Source organism: Megalopta genalis, chromosome 4, assembly GCF_051020955.1.
Source record: "Megalopta genalis isolate 19385.01 chromosome 4, iyMegGena1_principal, whole genome shotgun sequence".
NCBI classification, from domain to species: Eukaryota; Metazoa; Arthropoda; class Insecta; order Hymenoptera; family Halictidae; genus Megalopta; species Megalopta genalis.
The window spans coordinates 23,483,318-23,501,470 of NC_135016.1; the positions used below are offsets into that span (position 1 = coordinate 23,483,318).

Below are 18,153 nucleotides of genomic sequence, written 5' to 3' on the forward strand. Positions count from 1 at the left end.
ATGAGCCAGTTCTATCCGTGTGTGTGTGTGTGTGTCTGTGTGTGTTACGCTACGTGTTTATAAATACGCGGAGGCACACGCGACGGCTATAGAGTCGGCTGGCAATTGTCTATAGACGCGGAAATGTACGGTTCTAGCAGCCTTCCCAATCAACGGCTCGAACGAGCGTCTCCGCCGTGGAACCGAAGAAACCAGAGCCGGATGAACACACGTATTTCGTCGAAGCTAACAAACACTATGTTCCGATTCTATCGACGGTGTACTGTGCACGGGATATCTCTTATTGATAACACGGTAGCGTGGCGGTCTATTTATAACACCTGCCATTACGTTACCCCACATCACATCGACGTTGCTCCTTCTTACAGAATATAGAACCGCCGCGGCGCGCGGCGCGGCGGCGAGTTATGCAAGAGACTACTCGACGTGCATCAAATATTGTATGTCCCCGCGTAAATATCTATTTTCTATTCATAACCTGTTGCCAGCGTGACAATACGCGAGAGATTTCTTTTACTTGCGCGGCTACTTATCCTTTAAGGCCGGGGGTGGCCGAAGCGTCGATCGCGGTCGACCGGTCGACTAGTCGCCCCCGCCTTTAAATTTTAACGCTAGATTTACGGAACCCGTCGAAATAACGGGTCGCTAATTTTTTAATTTACGATTATTCGTGTCGTAAAGATACATTTCTAAGTTATTTATTCTATCTATATGTTATGTTACGAGCCGAGGGCCAGGCAGGTTTGCGTGGCCGGAGGTTGGATGCGATTGGAATTTTTCTAAGGAAGATTCGTAGATTAGATAATGCTTATTTCGGCACGGGTGGCTACCTTGAGATCGGCATAGGGTGCGTAGCCAGCCAATGCTTATTTCGTCACATTTGTGGCTACCTAGAGATCGGGATAGGGTGCTTAGACCAGCCAATGCTTATTTCGGCATGGGTGGCTACCTTAAGATCAAGATAGGGTGCTTAGACCAGCCAATGCTTATTTCGGCACGGGTGGCTACCTAGAGATCGGGATAGGGTGCTTAGACCAGCCAATGCTTATTTCGTCACATTTGTGGCTACCTAGAGATCGGGATAGGGTGCTTAGACCAGCCAATGCTTATTTCGGCACGGGTGGCTACCTTAAGATCAAGATAGGGTGCTTAGACCAGCCAATACTTATTTCGGCACGGGTGGCTACTTAGAGATCGGGATAGAATGCGTAGACCAACCAATGCTTATTTCGGCACGGGTGGCTACCTTAAGATCAAGATAGGGTGCTTAGACCAGCCAATGCTTATTTCGGCACGGGTGGCTACCTAGAGATCGGGATAGGGTGCTTAGACCAGCCAATGCTTATTTCGGCACGGGTGGCTACCTTAAGATCAAGATAGGGTGCTTAGACCAGCCAATGCTTATTTCGGCACGGGTGGCTACTTAGAGATCGGCATAGGATGCGTAGACCAACCAGTGCTTATTTCGGCACGAGTGGCTACCTTAAGATCAAGATAGGGTGCTTAGACCAGCCAATACTTATTTCGGCACGGGTGGCTACTTAGAGATCGGGATAGAATGCGTAGACCAACCAATGCTTATTTCGGCACGGGTGGCTACCTTAAGATCAAGATAGGGTGCTTAGACCAGCCAATGCTTATTTCGGCACGGGTGGCTACCTTAAGATCAAGATAGGGTGCTTAGACCAGCCAATGCTTATTTCGGCGCGGGTGGCTACTTAGAGATCGGCATAGGATGCGTAGACCAACCAGTGCTTATTTCGGCACGGGTGGCTACCTTAAGATCAAGATAGGGTGCTTAGACCAGCCAATGCTTATTTCGGCGCGGGTGGCTACTTAGAGATCGGCATAGGATGCGTAGACCAACCAGTGCTTATTTCGGCACGGGTGGCTACCTTAAAATCAAGATAGGGTGCGTAGACCAGCTAATGCTTATTTCAGTACGGGTGGCTACCTAGAGATCGGGATAGGATGCGTAGACCAGCCAATGCTTATTTCGGCACGGGTGGCTACCTTAAGATCAAGATAGGGTGCTTAGACCAGCCAATGCTTATTTCGGCACGGGTGGCTACCTTAAGATCAAGATAGGGTGCTTAGACCAGCCAATGCTTATTTCGGCGCGGGTGGCTACTTAGAGATCGGGATAGGGTGCTTAGACCAGCCAATGCTTGTTTCGACACAGGTTGCTACCTTGAGATCAGGATAGGATTTGGGGAAATTGGAGTTAGGCTGTCTCGTAACTTTTGCAAGAAAAAGTTGAAGATATACCTCGATCAGTAAAGATATATCTCCGTGGGTTTGTACCAACTACTGCGTCGAAGTAAGAAGTGGAAATAATCGATTTTTGTAACCGAAGTAACTGGTAAAAGCTAGTATATTACAAGTTTTGCTTTTACTATTTTGGCGGTGGTTGAATGTGACGATATTTGGGAGAAAAGGAGAGGGGAAGACACGTTTCGTCCAGGACCCGCTAAAGGACTCGTCGGTAAGGCTATCCTAGCGGGCCCTTGCCTTAGACGTTGGGATATCGGATTATTACAGCTAGCTATAGAGTTTACCCTAGTTGATAACTAATAGCTATAAATAAATTTTTATTATTAATGTTAACAGTATTTTTAAGTAGGATTATGCTGTGTATATTATGATTGTAATGAGATAAATAAACTTACTTTTTAAAAAAAAAATAAAAAAAAAAAAAAACGTTGGGATATCGGTAGGAAGGACGAAGTCTGTATATATACAAATTGAGTCGGATCGGTTACTCGCGGGAAGAGGAGTCATCTGCTGGCGGGTCTGGAGGTAGCCACCACACTACGAATGTATGCGAATAAGTGTTTCGCGGACTCTAACGCGTTCTCAGCTTATCGCACTGGATCGGCAGGGGCTTTAATCTGGTATCTATTACCTACTCGATTGTTTTGCTCGGAAGAGAATTAGAACTCGATCTCGTTATAGTTTCTTCGTCGACGATCGACTCGAAACTAGCCCGCTTCTGGTCGCGTTTGGGCCCTTTATATACCCAGATTTTCTTTGGGAGATAGTAGTGGGGGTGTTCCTGTGTGGTCGGATTCCAGAACGTTCGTCGTCCTACCCCTTGAAGGTACTTGACTCGCGATATACAAATGAACCCCCGGCTGGCTGGCGCCAGCCTGGCGTACGCCTTCAGGAAGGAGTATAAAAAATACGTCGGAAAATTCTCCATACGTTACAGTTACTTACGGCGAATGTTACGATAACGCTTGTTAAAAATCAGAATAAACGTCTCATTGTTACTTTTATGAACCGATATGAAACAGCTGTTTCTTGCGCTCCGTGAATCTAGCGTTACCTTATTTTTGGCTTTGGATTAAATTAGATTAAATTAAATTAAATCCGTATGATATCGCTTAACCTCTTAGGCACGACGCGCCACTATAGTGGCTCGCTTTAGTAGCTCACTCGCTCGCCGTTTGAATTAAATAATCGTCTTCGTATGCGTTGTTTCGCACTTGTTTCGTCTTCGCATCGATTTACAACAGTGTTAACAATATACAGACGGTTATATTTACAGTATCGGACTCGGTACTGCAGTACATATCAGACTCTGCCGTCCAGGAAAATAGCCTCGCGTAGAATTCAGCCGTACCTAAAAGGTTAATAATACATGCGACGTTGGTAGACCGCCGCCTATAATTTAAAGAAACAGGTCGCCGTAACGATCAGAAGTTTGGCCACCCCTGCTTCAGGCGTCGGAACACAATTCCCGGATAGGCACCGTAGGAGAGCCCCGTGTAACGGTGCACCGTGGCTGAAACAGCGGTTCTAGGTCAGACGTATCAGCGACTACATAGGAGAGCGTCATTGCGGCCGGGGATAAGAGTTTGTAGGATTATCGCGGAACAAGGGTAACGATTCCGCGGCGGCGGTAGTCGGCATTCGATGCGTGTACCTTGCCGGGAGTAACGAACCCGTTACCAATACCTGGGGAGTTAGCCGGCTATGTTTACGTAGACCGGGTAATTCGGGCTTTAAAGCGGCGAGGAAGACGGGACTTAAACCGCGCCGTCTACGGGGGGGGGGGGGGCGGAACAGTAAAGAATTTTTATGGGACGTTGCGCCGCGATAACGCTGAGAATATCATTAGTCCGCCGGATGATAGATCGTTCCATTCCGGATACGGTTCCGCAGGAACTGAAAATTCCAGACGTTGCGTGTCCCCCGGCTTGTCCAATTTTATATTACGGTCGCTTCTCACGCGAGGAAGGAGGGAGGGGGGCAGGACGCGCTTTACGTGCAGTTATCCGAACGAACCAATTTCCTCCCTTAACTGCGCGCGTCCGAACTACCCCGGCCCCGAAACCACTGTCCGAACTTCAACCGTATTGGTAATTATGCGAGCGAAGCGCCATTTATACGTCCGAGACGAAACAATGGGGGGGTTCGACGCGACGGAATACAGGACGCTCGACGAATCTTTTCGATTTTCCGGATCGCGTGTCAAAGGACTCGCGTTCGAGGCGATTCGCCGAGTTGAATCGACTGTGGAGGAGCTGCTCGTCCCTCGGGGGTTCGGCGCGTCTTAAATCGATTTCATAACGCCGGGAAATTAATTGAAACGCGGGATGGAAACCGCTTGAACACCCTTTCCTCGAGACCGTGCGCGCGGGGATTGCTGCCGCGACGACGCACGGTGCTCCAGAGATCTGCGGACTGCGCCAAAATTCGTTCTCTTCTTACTCGCATCTGGATCTTAGAGAGTTCCGACCGCGAAACCGCTGCGGGTTTTTCGTAGCCGTGGAAATGAACAGTTATATTTCGCTACGAAAGAAATTCCGTTCGAATTGGCATGCTTCGTTCAAGATGATATCTGTTTCCGTGAAATTTCTACGAAATAATTTTGCAACTGTTTGGAGACCTCCTGAAAAATATATTTCAATATTTTCAGGAAGTCTGTGCAGATATTACGAATAAATAACGTATTCGGAATATCGATTTAATTGCAAACTTTTTCAAAAATTCGCGAATACATTTTATAATAATTATTTATAACAACGTTTTACAAGCTTCGTTGAAGCTAGAACTTTTACATCCAGCAACTTTTCTTTCTATACTCATCGGAACTTATCACGGCGAAACCGTTCCTTAAGAAGTTTCGGTAGAACCTGTTATAATCTTTCATAACTCTTCCGATCCTTGATTTTTTGAGTTTCACGCTGAAACCAGTTTAACATAGCTTGGATTCCGTTGCAGATCATCCTGCGTTATTCGAACAGCTATGCGCGACGCCCACAATTGTATAGTTATTATTTGAGTTCGAATTACAATTTTGCATCGACTCTCGTAACACGGTAACTGGAGAATTCGATACTGGACGCATCTTGGACGCGAGTATCCTCGATCCAAGGTACGAGAGATCGTAGAACACAATGCAAAGGATTCCCGCTACATAGTACGGAATGACGGGTACCCTAAATTCGTAGGTGTTGATGCGAAGGATACGACCGGGTGTGTAGAATCCGAAACAAAGAAGCAGGATATCGAAATCCTGCAGGACACAGGAACGTACTATCGGTGACCTCGTAAACGCGTAGAAATCCATACGAACTGTGCGATGGTAGATTGCATTCTCATTGGTAACAAATCGCACGAAACGTTATCGTACACTTCTTAAGAATATAAAAGTGACTGTCGAGAACGTACGGATATAAAAAGACATAATTTGTTGGCTAACTTGGCTGAAACGCGTGAAAAGTAAAATTACGAATTACAGTAAATTCTGCCTAATTTTCCTTCACCCCAAATTCATGGCGAGCCTGCATGCTTCCTGTTCATAAGGTGCTCCACATCGATGTTATTAACCGTTGCCGGTTAATCTTATTGCCCATTTTTATTGCATTATTTTCTTCGTTGTAGCTCATAGCGTTTTAGATCGTTGAGCGCGATCTTCGTTTTACAGTTAATTGAACACTGTTCAGAGACGATTTTCTGTTTCGTACGAACGTGTACCTCGTGCCAAAATAATATTCAGCAATTACGCCTGAAAAAGCTTCCAAGCCTTTCCTAAACTTTTGGAAAACGTTTTATGGAGGATACCATGATACGGTAAATTCTCCCGAACTTTTCTTCAGCTTGTACACAAAAGTGGACAATTTGTGAACAGGAGATACGCGGCTCGTTTTTATAGTTGTCGATTAATCCAACAATTATAAAAACGAGGTGCAAGACTCGAATACAGTAATTTCTCCCTAATTCGCTCTCAGATTGCGCACAAAAATGGACAATTTGGGAAGAGTAGATACGATTGTTCGAGCCTCGGGGCTCGTTTTTATAGTACCAAATTGTCCATTTTTGTTTCCAAGCCGAGAGTCAATTAGGGAGAATTTACCGTACACGTTCAAATAATGGGTAACCGGTAACACAGAATGTCGTTATCGGCGTTCTCTTTGTACTCGATTAACCAAGCTGGATTTTCAATTAATTAAAATCGACCGCGGTTGTAAGCACAGACATTGATCGTGATCTGTCTACAAAAATATATGATTTACCCGCGGAAGAGCGAACGAACGATTATATTTACTTTTCTTAATGTGAAAGAATATTATTGTGCAAAACGAATTTGCACGTGCTATAAACAAAAAATTTGTTGGATAACTCTGTCCAGAACAGCGTGTAACATTGAAATGTGAGAGGATCTTGAAGCGGCAAGTAAAGAGAATTGCAGAGGCATCGGTCTCATCGTGGAAGATACTCGTTAAGGAAAGTGTTTTCATACCTAGAGTAGTAGGAGTTGGGTGGACAGTTGTAATAATCGTCGGTATATCTCAGATCTACTGCTTCGAAAAAACTATAATTAGTTGAGAATCGATTATCTATTTCTACATTTTTCATTATATAATATTTTCATTATACAGAGTGTCCCAAAAATGTCTCGTAATCCGGAAATGGCGGGTTCCTCGGATCATTTGAAGCAGCTTCTTCCTTTACAAAAATGTTCTCCGAGGCACCGTTAACGAGTTATTAACGAAAAACAGTGACCAATGTGAGGCGAGCTCAGCTGGCGCGAGGCGACCGAGCTGAACTGGGATTCGACCGCTCGACCGCTGGCGCTGTTGGCTCGGCCGCCTCGCGCCAGCTGAGCTAGGAATCGACCGCTCGACCGCTGGCGCTGTTGGCTCGGCCGCCTAGCGCCAGCCGAGCTCGCCTCTCATTGGTCACTGTTTTTCGTTAATAACTCGTTAATGGTGCCTCGGAGAAAATTTTTGTAAAGGAAAAAGTTGCTTCAAATGACCCGAGGAACCCGCCACTTTCGGATTGCGAGACATTATTGGGACACCCTGTATAAAAAAGAACTACCTTATTTAGCGAACGATTTACGATAAATTCTCCCTAATCGACTCCTCTTTCCCAAATGGTCCATTTTTGTGTACAAGCCTAGGGTTTGATTTCTATCCCGGCGAGAAAATCAGTTAGAACCTTGCGACGTTTATCCATCATTGGTCGACACTGCATAGTCTCTGTAACATTGAAGACGAATGGTACAAAAATATCAATTCAACCCTAAATCGTGTCAAACGTAACCGAGAAGGCAAAAAATATTACATACCTGTTTAACGATTCAATAACGTATAACTATCGTGGTAGCTTTGACTGAAGTTTGATTGTGAACGCGGCCATATACGTTTGCTTCGAGCAACTAGTTAGCACGGCAAATGTATCACGGCATCGTATTACTAACGTGTGACATGATTTTTGGTGGAAACTACGTGCGCGTTAATTATACGTAACTATCTCTCTCCAAGCTTGTTTCGCGATGAATGCAGTGTGCATGCATACGCGTGGACTGTAATATTGCATCATATTAGGTGCATGTGTGCGCCGCGCCGCACTATCGAGAAATAACGAGATAAGTTTGTAACAATCGTGAAATGCATTCGTGTATATCGTGTAACGTGAATGGAAAGGAGAGGCGAGCGTTGTAACGGTGGAACCGTGGCTGGAAATTCGGATTCGTCGAGCCCAATGGGAAACGTATTTAGCGTTGCCGAGAATCGATGCTGTGGTTTATCAGGGTTGCGCTGCTTAGATAAGACAGCACGCAAAAGAAACGTGAAGTACAGTGTTGCCGCAGAAGAAGATATAGGAATAGACTTAGCAGCCAATGTATTTTTCTCTTTCACAAAAAGTGGTGCTTTAAAAGCCCGTTGCCATTTTCGTGTCGCACACGTCGTCGTCGATATTTCCGAAATTTAAACTGCTTAGTGTGAATCGAGTATTTTGTATACCACGTTTCATCGCGGACGAGGTATAGGAGTAAACTAGCCATCCTTAGGGGGTTAGGGTAGTCACGTGACTTTACGGATTCAGCGGGTCGGTACCTGCTGTACAGATTTCGTTACATAAATGGTATTATCCAGTGACGCGTAGCTGCTTGATAAATACGAGATGGAGCCACCGGCGTTTTCTATTGGGAATAAAAAAAAGAAACTGGATTCAAATAGAAATATTCTCCGGATCGAGAAATGCAGTGACATTTTCTTATAACTTTTAAACCGTTGGAGGTACATATTGGAATGAAATTTTTACTAAAAATATTTTAAAAAATAATCATTCTTAACTTTAGGTAATTAAATATTTGTCGCATTTGTTTAAGCAATAATTTTTAATCTGGAAAATATTAATCAATATGAAAAGTAAATCTCGAGTTGTTCTAGTTAATTTTGTTTAAACATTGGATAGGAAAACAGACGAGAGAGTACTAGAAGGTTTCATTAGGAAAAGAAATTAGCAAAAGGAAAAGAAAGTAAATAATAATAGGATACTTTCGATCTAACGATTCTTCGATAAATTCGTGCTTTAAAAATCACTTTGTATGTTTCTATGTTATTAATTACGTTGAGAAGTTAATTAAACCTCGTTGGTACTTTTCACGAATAACTTAAGCGATGAAATAATTTTTCGGGCACCGGATAGGATTATTGCAAAATAAATTATTACGAATATTAAACAATTGGAAATAATCGAAATTATTGAAATTATCGATCGCGCGATCGTCGATCATCAAAGTCAGTGGTGGAGGTACCCTTTGTGCTCGCTCGGCTCAAAGTCATTGCTCAATTAGTCGGAACTTGTCTAATGTGGGAATCAGTCGTGTTTCAAGAAAGCTCTTCCAAAAGTGTAATTATAATAAATTAAATTGTTAAGAACTAAGATATAATATAATTTTAAAGGAATTCATCATCGGACTCAGAAAATATTGCAAAAGGCAATGTTTTTTGAGTCGGGGATGATACCGAGCAAATAGCTGCAAATTTTGAACTCTTTTTGATATTGTTTTCCTTATACATACTTCTTCTACATTAGTTCACGACATCGTTGCTTCGTTGTTGCAAAAGTAAAACGATGATGGGTGATGTGGAAATCCCATTTGTGAGGTCTCCTCTCCGCCACTTGCAGCAGATTCTGAGCAGAATTCCTGACATTATTGGACACACTAGACAACAATGGACATACTGATCTTGCGTGGAAATTTCAAAAACGGTCAGGAGCCTGAGAGCTCTGTTCACGATCTATTGAGAATCTGTATTATAACGCAAGTTTGCATCTACCTCCGAATCCACGTTGACAGTCCTTCTACTAAGATGCCATCTTATAAGCACCGGTATAACTAAACTTGTCAAATTTTTTGCTTTCTATTATCGATATCATGAATTTTAATGCCAAAACGGTACGGCTTTACGAGGTGACTCTTAAGTACCTTAAATTAGTATCTTTTTCAATATTTATTGGTATCATTCGAAAGAGGGAAGTTCAATGCAGTTACAGACTTACCAAATGTGTCAAATTCCTACAATTTATAATGTCTGGCTTGTTCACAAGCTGGCGCGCCGAATACCCGAGCGTGAACCCACGAACGTGGACACTCATATATTTTCTGACTCTACAAAGGCACATCAGCTGTGAATTGTCAAACGTCTCTATTGTGATCTGCTTTCTGATGCTTCTAATTTAAATCACCCGAGATATTAGCATCGTAAGGTACTATAATAATTGTACCTGTTTATTTCACACGGAAAATTGATTTTGTAAGTCTCAGTATAGGAAATATTATATCTAGACAAGGTTAAGTGTTGCCTATTGTAGCCTGAGCATGTTATATGTATATGTAGAAATAAAGTAAGGACTACCGTCAATGTTAAGAAAAAGTGATGCAAAATGTCTCCCGATCCTACACAACAGCCAATAGAGGAATCTTTAAATCCACCAAATTTACAATTTGATGCTAGAGGAATAAATGAATCAGACAGTGAGGATGATGATGTAGGAATGTCAGGATATGAACCATTGTCTCAAGTACCGTTGGACAGTGATCCAATATTATATGACGATGAAGTAAATGACCCATATTACATATTTTATGTATATACATTAGACTTTTTTACTGTTTAACTTATGTTTTATTTTATAGGATGACGAATGGATATCTAGTAATGGGGAATCTAGTCAAACGTTATCATTAGCAACATTAGAATCGCATCATGTATGTATTTATGTAGATCTATATAATGATAATATTATCATAACTCCTTTTAATCGTATTACGCGTGTTCTTTGTCTAGGACTGCTTATCGGAAACTATTGAAGTTTGGTCGTCTCCTCATAATCGATCAAACATAGATATGGATGCGGATAAAATTAATCAAGTGAAATCAATGATGGCATCTTTTACATTACCCACTACAGCAATCCCAGAATGGGCTAACACTATATCCGAAGATCAGTGGAAAGAACAATTAATTGGACGCATCAAAGAAATGCAAAATAGGGAGAAATAAGTTCAAATACTTGAATCAAAATATTTATATGAGATGGTATATGTAATTTATTGTAAGCTGGAGACTTCTTCTTTCTTTTCTTTATAGAGTTACAAGTTTAATTAACTCATTAAAAAAATAAGCTTCCACTCTCTTGCTTTTATAAATTTTTATGTATTAAGATATCATACGTTTCAGTAATGATACGATAAATCTCATGTTAGGAAAATCTAACAGTATGTGAGTTATGAGAAAATAAAATTATTTTATCTTAATCGTACTTTAAATGTAGAAATAGCAAATCCTTACTTATACTATAAATTTGTACCTTGCCATTATTAATAAATTTCACTTTATACAAACGCATTTTATTCAAGATGGTAAATGATTACATGATTGCGCGATATGATATTGCTCAATGTATGAAATCATGTTTCCTCTAGTTATACTTTGAAATAACATACATGCATTTTTAATGGTGATTAAACAAAAGCACGATGACACTTATAGTTCAAAGCCTGCGCTAGTAGCGGCAGTTTCGATTGAATTTAGTTTTCTTCGTAAGGTGGCAACATCATCTTCTATTCTTATTAACTTTCGAAATTTCTGAAATGCGACATTAACAATTCTAAGCATTATAGGATTAAAACATTGGAACGGTACATCATTGTTAATTTATATACCTCTGAGGTAGTTCCTGGTGTTATACACCAAATGTAAATCATATAGCCTGGAATGCACATCATTGACGAAAGACCACAAAGCCAGCCGAGCATGTGACTCCACCATGGATATTCGTATGTAAGATATTTTACAGGGACAAACTTGATTACATTAAACGTGAAAACACCCTAATAGAAAATTATGCTTTCGTTATACAATGTCGAAGGAATGTAAGCTAAACTTCGTAATAGAATATTTTACCACACAAATGAGAGGAGTAGTAAATGTCCAACATATCTTCCACCAACCACAAGGGTAATAACCAATCATATCACGTATACCATCATAGAAACGATTCACTCCAAATGCCCAAGAAATAGAGATACACTCGAAGAACATTAGAAAGAGGAGACAGAATCCACTGACTGCATACGAATCCAAGAGTTGAAATACATACATCCCACCCTGTGAAAATAAATTGCAATTATACAGAGTGTTATGTAACTAGTGATACAACCGGACAGGGGCTGTTTCTACGACAAAACTACGTCGAAAATATAGAATAAATTTTGTTCATTTAAGACTCCATTTTTGAGAAAAATTAGGTTGAAAAAATAATACTATCGAATAAGAATCAAGTGACGCGTTTGATCGTTACATACCAATTCGACTTCTCGTCATACTACAAGCCACGCGAACTTGACGTATCTTTCAACTCAGTTTTCTCGAAAACAAAGCCTTAAATGAAAAAATGTTATTCTTTTATTTCGACTTATTTTTACATGTAGAATGGTTCCCTCTTCTGGCTGCATATGACACTGCATATCTCAATGTATTTTTTCAATTTTTCTTGAAACTAATCAATATTGTTAAAGACCTACTTCAGTGATACAACTGAGACCAATGATGAACGAGATGAGGCATACAATCGCAATGAACACTTCTTTCCGTTTTCTGAGAAGATGCGGCCATTCGTCTACCGCCGCTGTTATGAAGCCTTCAAGTGTACAAAACTATAAAACATAATAATTGATCGTAATTGTCAAAGACGATTTTATCAAAGTATTTTTAATTACCTGGCTGTCTAAACCGATAAGTATGAGCATAAAAAAGAATAAACAGGACCATAAAGACGATCCCGGTAGTTCCAGAACTGCTGATGGATAAACCAGGAATGCTAATCCTGGACCTAGTTAATGCAATTATAAAATCAGAAAAGTTACAAAAGAAATAAAGTGAATACTATTAGATTACTACGTCGATTTTTCTGTTTGTGGATGGCGTTTTTTGCACTGTCATTTGTATTGAAATCATAATACATATATTTATCGACAAAATTATTGAAGCCAGTTTTTAAATACGCACGACTGTCGAAACGTTAATTAAAAATAAAATATAACTTACCAGAAGCAGCTACATCCGCAACAGGTCTTTGTTGTTCATAAGCCATAAAACCGACTACAGAAAAGATTACGACTCCGCTGAGCATACTGGTACAACAGTTTATTGTACAGACAATCAGTGCGTCTCTAAACAGACAAAAATGCATACATTTAGTTTTCGTTTTTTATTAAAATCAATTTCTATTTACTCATTGATTTATTAAATAACTAATACAATAATTGCGGCAACAAAAAACACTTACTTGTAAACATTATTATTGAACTTGTTATAACTCCCGAGTGCAGCCAATGCACCGATACCCAGTGCATAAGAAAAAAATATTTGTGTCACTGCATCTATCCACACCTACGAACATTTAGTTAATTATAAAAATCAAGATGTGATATAAAGGTATCTCAAAAACAATTGAAAGTTTGGTACCTCCGGATCACTCAGTTTCGAAAGGTTTGGCGTTGCATAGTATCTTAAACCTTCCATTGCACCCGGAAGCGTTAATCCCCTCACCAATAGAACCGCCAGCAGGGCATACGGGAACAATGATGTAAAATAGACAACCTAAATAACATTAATAGTTAATAGTACACATATTTCACTTTATAGTAAAGTAGAATTTCTTCTGGTATACCTTTCCAGTCCATTTTACGCCTTTCCAAATGCAGAAATAACACATAATCCAGACAACAGCCAAAGTACCTACTAGTTCCCATCTTATAGAACCAATATTTTCAATGCCGTCAGATATTTGAAGGGTACGTCTCCTTTTCGACAGAGGAGAAAACCAATCGAATATTTTTAACTATAAAAATACGTTCACTACCGGCGTCGCAGAAGTATAATAAGTTCATTCCGAGTATCATAATTTATAATTTTAAACGATAATTGGATTTTCTTTATAAAAAAGAAATACAAAATCATGGTCGTCATGCATGTCTAATGCCGGTAACGAACGTGTTGAATGAACGCGTACTTCTCATTACGGGAAACTTACTCCCAAAATTCTTTGACTGGATCCTTTAGAAAGACGTGACTGAGATTGCCGATCGATGTCGCGCATATAGTGTCGTTATCGTCGGGCCAACATTCTATCTCCGCACGTTCCGTAGAGGTGAGGCAAAACCGAGTATTCCACGAATTGTTGCATGTTCTCCAGGGCACATCTGCGGGACCAGTTTAGCTTTCTTAATAAATAAAAAGAAAATTGATAATTCGGTCGCTGAAAGCTGCAAATATTATTTCTACAGGATTCCGAGATTGTAATCCTGTAATTCGAAGTGCAACAACTAATAATCCACTATAACACAGAATTGAAAGAGTTTCCATACCGATTTGTAAGGACACCAAGAAATAAAATAGTGCCCATGCCAGGATAATGATGTAATATATGTTCATCCAGCAGGAGATCACACAGGTTGCGTATCCGATACCTGTTCGTATAAAGAAAAGATTGGATAATATTCATTTACTTGAAAATCCACCGAGGATACGAACCTTTGAAAAGCGGGGCTATCTTAAAAATTCCTAGCCCACCGATGGTCATCATCTGTCCCAAAGATAATTCCATTAAGAACATTGGCACACCAGCGAGCGCAAGTGCGATAAAGTAAGGAACCATGAAAGCACCACCACCATTTTTGTAGCAAAGGTAAGGAAATCGCCACAAATTTCCTAAACCTATCGCCAATCCAACCACCGACAGGATGAATTCGAGCTGGGAGAAAACAATGATACACGATCGTTTTTTTTCATTTTATTTTTTAACGTTTCTTTTATTTTCAAACTCTTCACCACTTTACCTTACTGGACCAACTTCCTCGGTCCGGTAACGCTTTAAGATCCTGGTGAACGGTCGATTGCAAACACTGGATCGCCTCGAAACGGAAATCCTTCTCCTTGCCGCCATTTGTGCTCAAGGGCGGTTCGGCGAACAAAGCCTTCAATTCCTGAACAGGATTCGTGGGTTTGCACGGCAGAGGACTTGTGGACCTATCTACCTTGGGCACCTTGGTTGATCCGCTCGAAGGCATTATCTTTTAATGGGTAGGCAAATTCGATTCAGTTCACCTCATTCTATCCGATCTTGATCGAATCTGTAAACGTAACAACAGTCCCTTTTTAAGAAACGCGCGTGTAAATCACACAGGATCGATCATCGGCACCGATACATGCCATTCTTCTAAATTCGAACCTGAACCGTTCCACAAATTTTCTGTTCGAATCGTGACACTTACAACAAATACGAAATTATGTTTATACAAATGGGCTCGTAACAAACAATAGGTGAGACATGACGCGATCATTGCCGAAGAACTTTACATGTTCAGCGGTCATCGTTGTTACGTGAGACACTTCTGTGCAAGGGTCTTGATGATGATGGATGATAGACAACGAGCAACTTCCGGGAATCACGTTTGTCAAACGTTGTTCCCATCGGGCAACCTTGTCCCATTTTAAATTAACCACCGGTGAAAGAAACGATGTCATCGGAGATCATCGCGTGGAGCAACGAACCACGATCGGCAGACATCACGCCGCGATCGCGACGCGCCGATTTAAATTTCCAATTCGCTAGATGGCAAGTAGAAAATTATTCATCCGCAGCTCTGTCGTTCCACCTTAAGTGCTCAATCTGTTCTTGGTTAAACGATTGTCGTTACTGTCATGGTCGACGAAAAAAATCGGCCGGGTCTCTTCTGAGCGCAAACAAAATTTTAGCACCGTTCGAATTCACTCGGGGTGCAATGCCCTTTAAAGATGCAAATCCGAGGATGAAACAATTTATAACTTCTACGCTTTCAATTATATAATAAGACCAATTGCATAGTGGCCAACTTGAACCAACGAGGATAAATAATGTTTAGGACACATCCTGTTGATGTTTCTACCAATTTCAATCATCGTACAGCCGCTGCTTCGCTGAATTGTTATGTTATATTTCGAATCGATGCAGCGAAATTTGTCGCGTATCGAATCGCCATGTGGGATTAACACGATGTACAATTTTTCCTCTTGTATCGAGAAAAACCACAAAGATCGTTTTCTCTCCGTTTGCGGAAAAAACCAAGCGTTGCCGTTAACGTCACTGTTCGATGAATGCAACGACGCCGGTAATTCCGATGCATTCCGGGAACGCGGTAAACGAAAAGAAACTATTCGAGAAACGGTTCGACGGAACAGTTACACACCACATACAGACTCGTAATGCAAATCACTGATCAAATAGTAACTGACACTTCATTATTATGATCTCGCTCGCGGATAAAAAGAGGCTGCTTCTTTCGCCATGCAGTTCAAATAACGTACGTACGTGCACAATCTCGCGATAGGTCTCCCCCTGGACCGATAATAACAGCCGATGAACCGCTGCGTGTGAAATTAAAAATAAAAAAAAATAAATAGAAGAATTTGGTGCGGAGCGTGTGTCGTGTGCGTCGGCCCGCGTCGTTACGCTCTCGGATCGTGCTCGTGAACGGCGGGCGTCGAGATTTCTGCCGTACCCTACAGATCTTACCCCACAATGCTGTTCAGTCCCCCAAGCACCAACACACCTATCGTTTCATTCAACAAATTAGTGCCACAGTGTCACTCTATATTTAGGTGTGCTATGTGAATGATGAGAGAGCCCCGAGACCACTAATAACCGATTGTGCCACACCAATGACCGCGAATCGCTCCCTTCTTTGAGGAACGCGCTTAAAACAGAGTGCTCCAGGTCTGATCTTGACTCTGCACGAAGCAGGAAGCATTTCATTTGTGTCTATCTATTGAAACTAGGTCCATCCAATAAGTTTCAGATAGGGCTACGATATCCAGCATCTAGCCAATAGTCCTTCGGATATTTCGAATGTTTTCTCCGAACTGAACTGTCCCATCCGAAGAAAAAGTACTTCGTCTGTAATGATAAAAGATCATTGGAATATAATTTAACATTATTACTTCTAACGCGGTTAACTCGGGAACCTGTACATACCCGCATATTGGGAAACATAACATAATGCGTTCATTGTTTTATCGACGCCGAATGCACCGCTGCCGATGGGCCTTACGTTAAGCTATTATAACATACCATTCTCTAACGCCGTTTTGATATTGAAATTGCTCTTTTATGTATGTAAAACGACCATCAATCTCGACTCTCGAGCGTGCTTGAGTTGTTCGATGTATTACTTGTAATAAGAATGCCTGAAGAAGAAAGAAGAAATATTTTTTTACTTTATAAATGAAAGTAGTGTACAATATTTCCAAAAATCTGCAAAGTCAAATTTAGATTGTTTATGAATATTATTAAAAATAATAGTAGTATTTTCATGGAACCAATATGTTGAATAATATATTTTTGTTTAATGTAGCTTTAAATGATAAGCGAATATTAGGAGACAGATGTCCTGATGCCTATTAAAATAAAAAAGAACGATTTTATGGACAATTTAAAAAATTTATCGATTAACGTATCGAGTGTTCCCAATTCAAGATCAAGTTTTTCAGACAGGACGTTGTACGTTTGTATTGTAAGTCATGATATGAGAAACTTTTATTTCAAGCATTTTTCAAAAGATGCTTCTGTCAATTTTTAAACGACCAGGAATGCTGGTTACGCGATTACGCCATATGTTTTGAACTTGCATATGCGACTCGTTTTCAAGCATTTCGACTCAAGGTTTTGCGAACTAAATCTTATTCGAACCGGCTCAACATTTAAGGGATGGAACATTAAAATTTAAAAAAGCGCACGCAGCCATAATACGCGAGAGTAATATCGCACAATAGGACAATCGTGGTTTCATGAAATTTCTATCTTCTTTTAGTCATTTCAAAATCAATAAAAGCATTGGCTGATGGTGTTTAGCAACGTGAGAAAGAAAATCCGCGACTTTCCATCAACTCCAATTCATAAGGACAATTATTATTGTCTTAAATTTCGATCATGCAAAAATTTAAGTTAAACAACTTCACCATTTAATTTTCCTATCAATAAACTTCCAAATTACCATTTCGCTATATTACTTGGCTTTCACATTTTGGAATAAATATGAATCATTTTACACCATTGAACACATTCTTATGTTCAAAGTAAGATGTATATTTAAATTATGTAGACTGTTAAAATTCTTTCCTTCACAAAATGTGCTACAAACCATCACATACCTCGTTTGTGATGATATGCTCAAAGATCGCTTTTTAAAGTCAGTACTTTAATTCGATTTAATTCTATTAAAGTGACACAACCAGTTCATAGAGATTTAACGTGAACTGAAAATCACGCGGACCGCGGACGATTGTTGTTCACACGGATGATGTC

The 18,153-nt window shown here is 40.6% G+C and overlaps 2 protein-coding genes across 5 annotated transcripts; one reads left to right on the plus strand and one right to left on the minus strand.

Annotated features, from left to right (window-relative positions):
• Nucleotides 1-9,048: 9,048 nt before the first annotated feature.
• Nucleotides 9,049-11,065, plus strand: LOC117223055 (male-enhanced antigen 1). Its single transcript, XM_033475165.2, has 6 exons — nt 9,049-9,153; nt 9,340-9,637; nt 9,925-10,061; nt 10,146-10,368; nt 10,445-10,516; nt 10,596-11,065. The coding sequence occupies exons 4-6, from the start codon at nt 10,192-10,194 to the stop codon at nt 10,809-10,811; spliced, it is 465 nt and encodes a 154-aa protein (XP_033331056.1). The 5' UTR covers nt 9,049-9,153; nt 9,340-9,637; nt 9,925-10,061; nt 10,146-10,191; the 3' UTR covers nt 10,812-11,065.
• A 77-nt stretch (nt 11,066-11,142) lies between these two features.
• Gat-1B (GABA neurotransmitter transporter-1B) lies at nt 11,143-18,095 on the minus strand. 4 transcript variants are annotated; one of them, XM_033475162.2, is made up of 16 exons: nt 18,000-18,095; nt 16,825-17,036; nt 16,366-16,746; nt 14,651-14,944; nt 14,346-14,565; nt 14,180-14,281; nt 13,846-14,014; nt 13,483-13,615; nt 13,278-13,412; nt 13,099-13,202; nt 12,858-12,982; nt 12,530-12,642; nt 12,335-12,466; nt 11,715-11,918; nt 11,474-11,641; nt 11,143-11,396 (listed from the first exon to the last, which is right to left on the minus strand). In XM_033475162.2, the coding sequence occupies exons 4-16, from the start codon at nt 14,879-14,881 to the stop codon at nt 11,295-11,297; spliced, it is 1,938 nt and encodes a 645-aa protein (XP_033331053.2). In that variant the 5' UTR covers nt 14,882-14,944; nt 16,366-16,746; nt 16,825-17,036; nt 18,000-18,095; the 3' UTR covers nt 11,143-11,294. The 4 variants fall into 4 exon arrangements, with proteins under 4 accessions (XP_033331053.2, XP_033331052.2, XP_033331055.2 ...); XM_033475161.2 differs by lacking the exons at nt 16,366-16,746; nt 16,825-17,036; nt 18,000-18,095 and adding an exon at nt 16,162-16,358; XM_033475164.2 differs by lacking the exons at nt 16,366-16,746; nt 16,825-17,036; nt 18,000-18,095 and adding an exon at nt 15,086-15,420.
• Nucleotides 18,096-18,153: the final 58 nt, after the last annotated feature.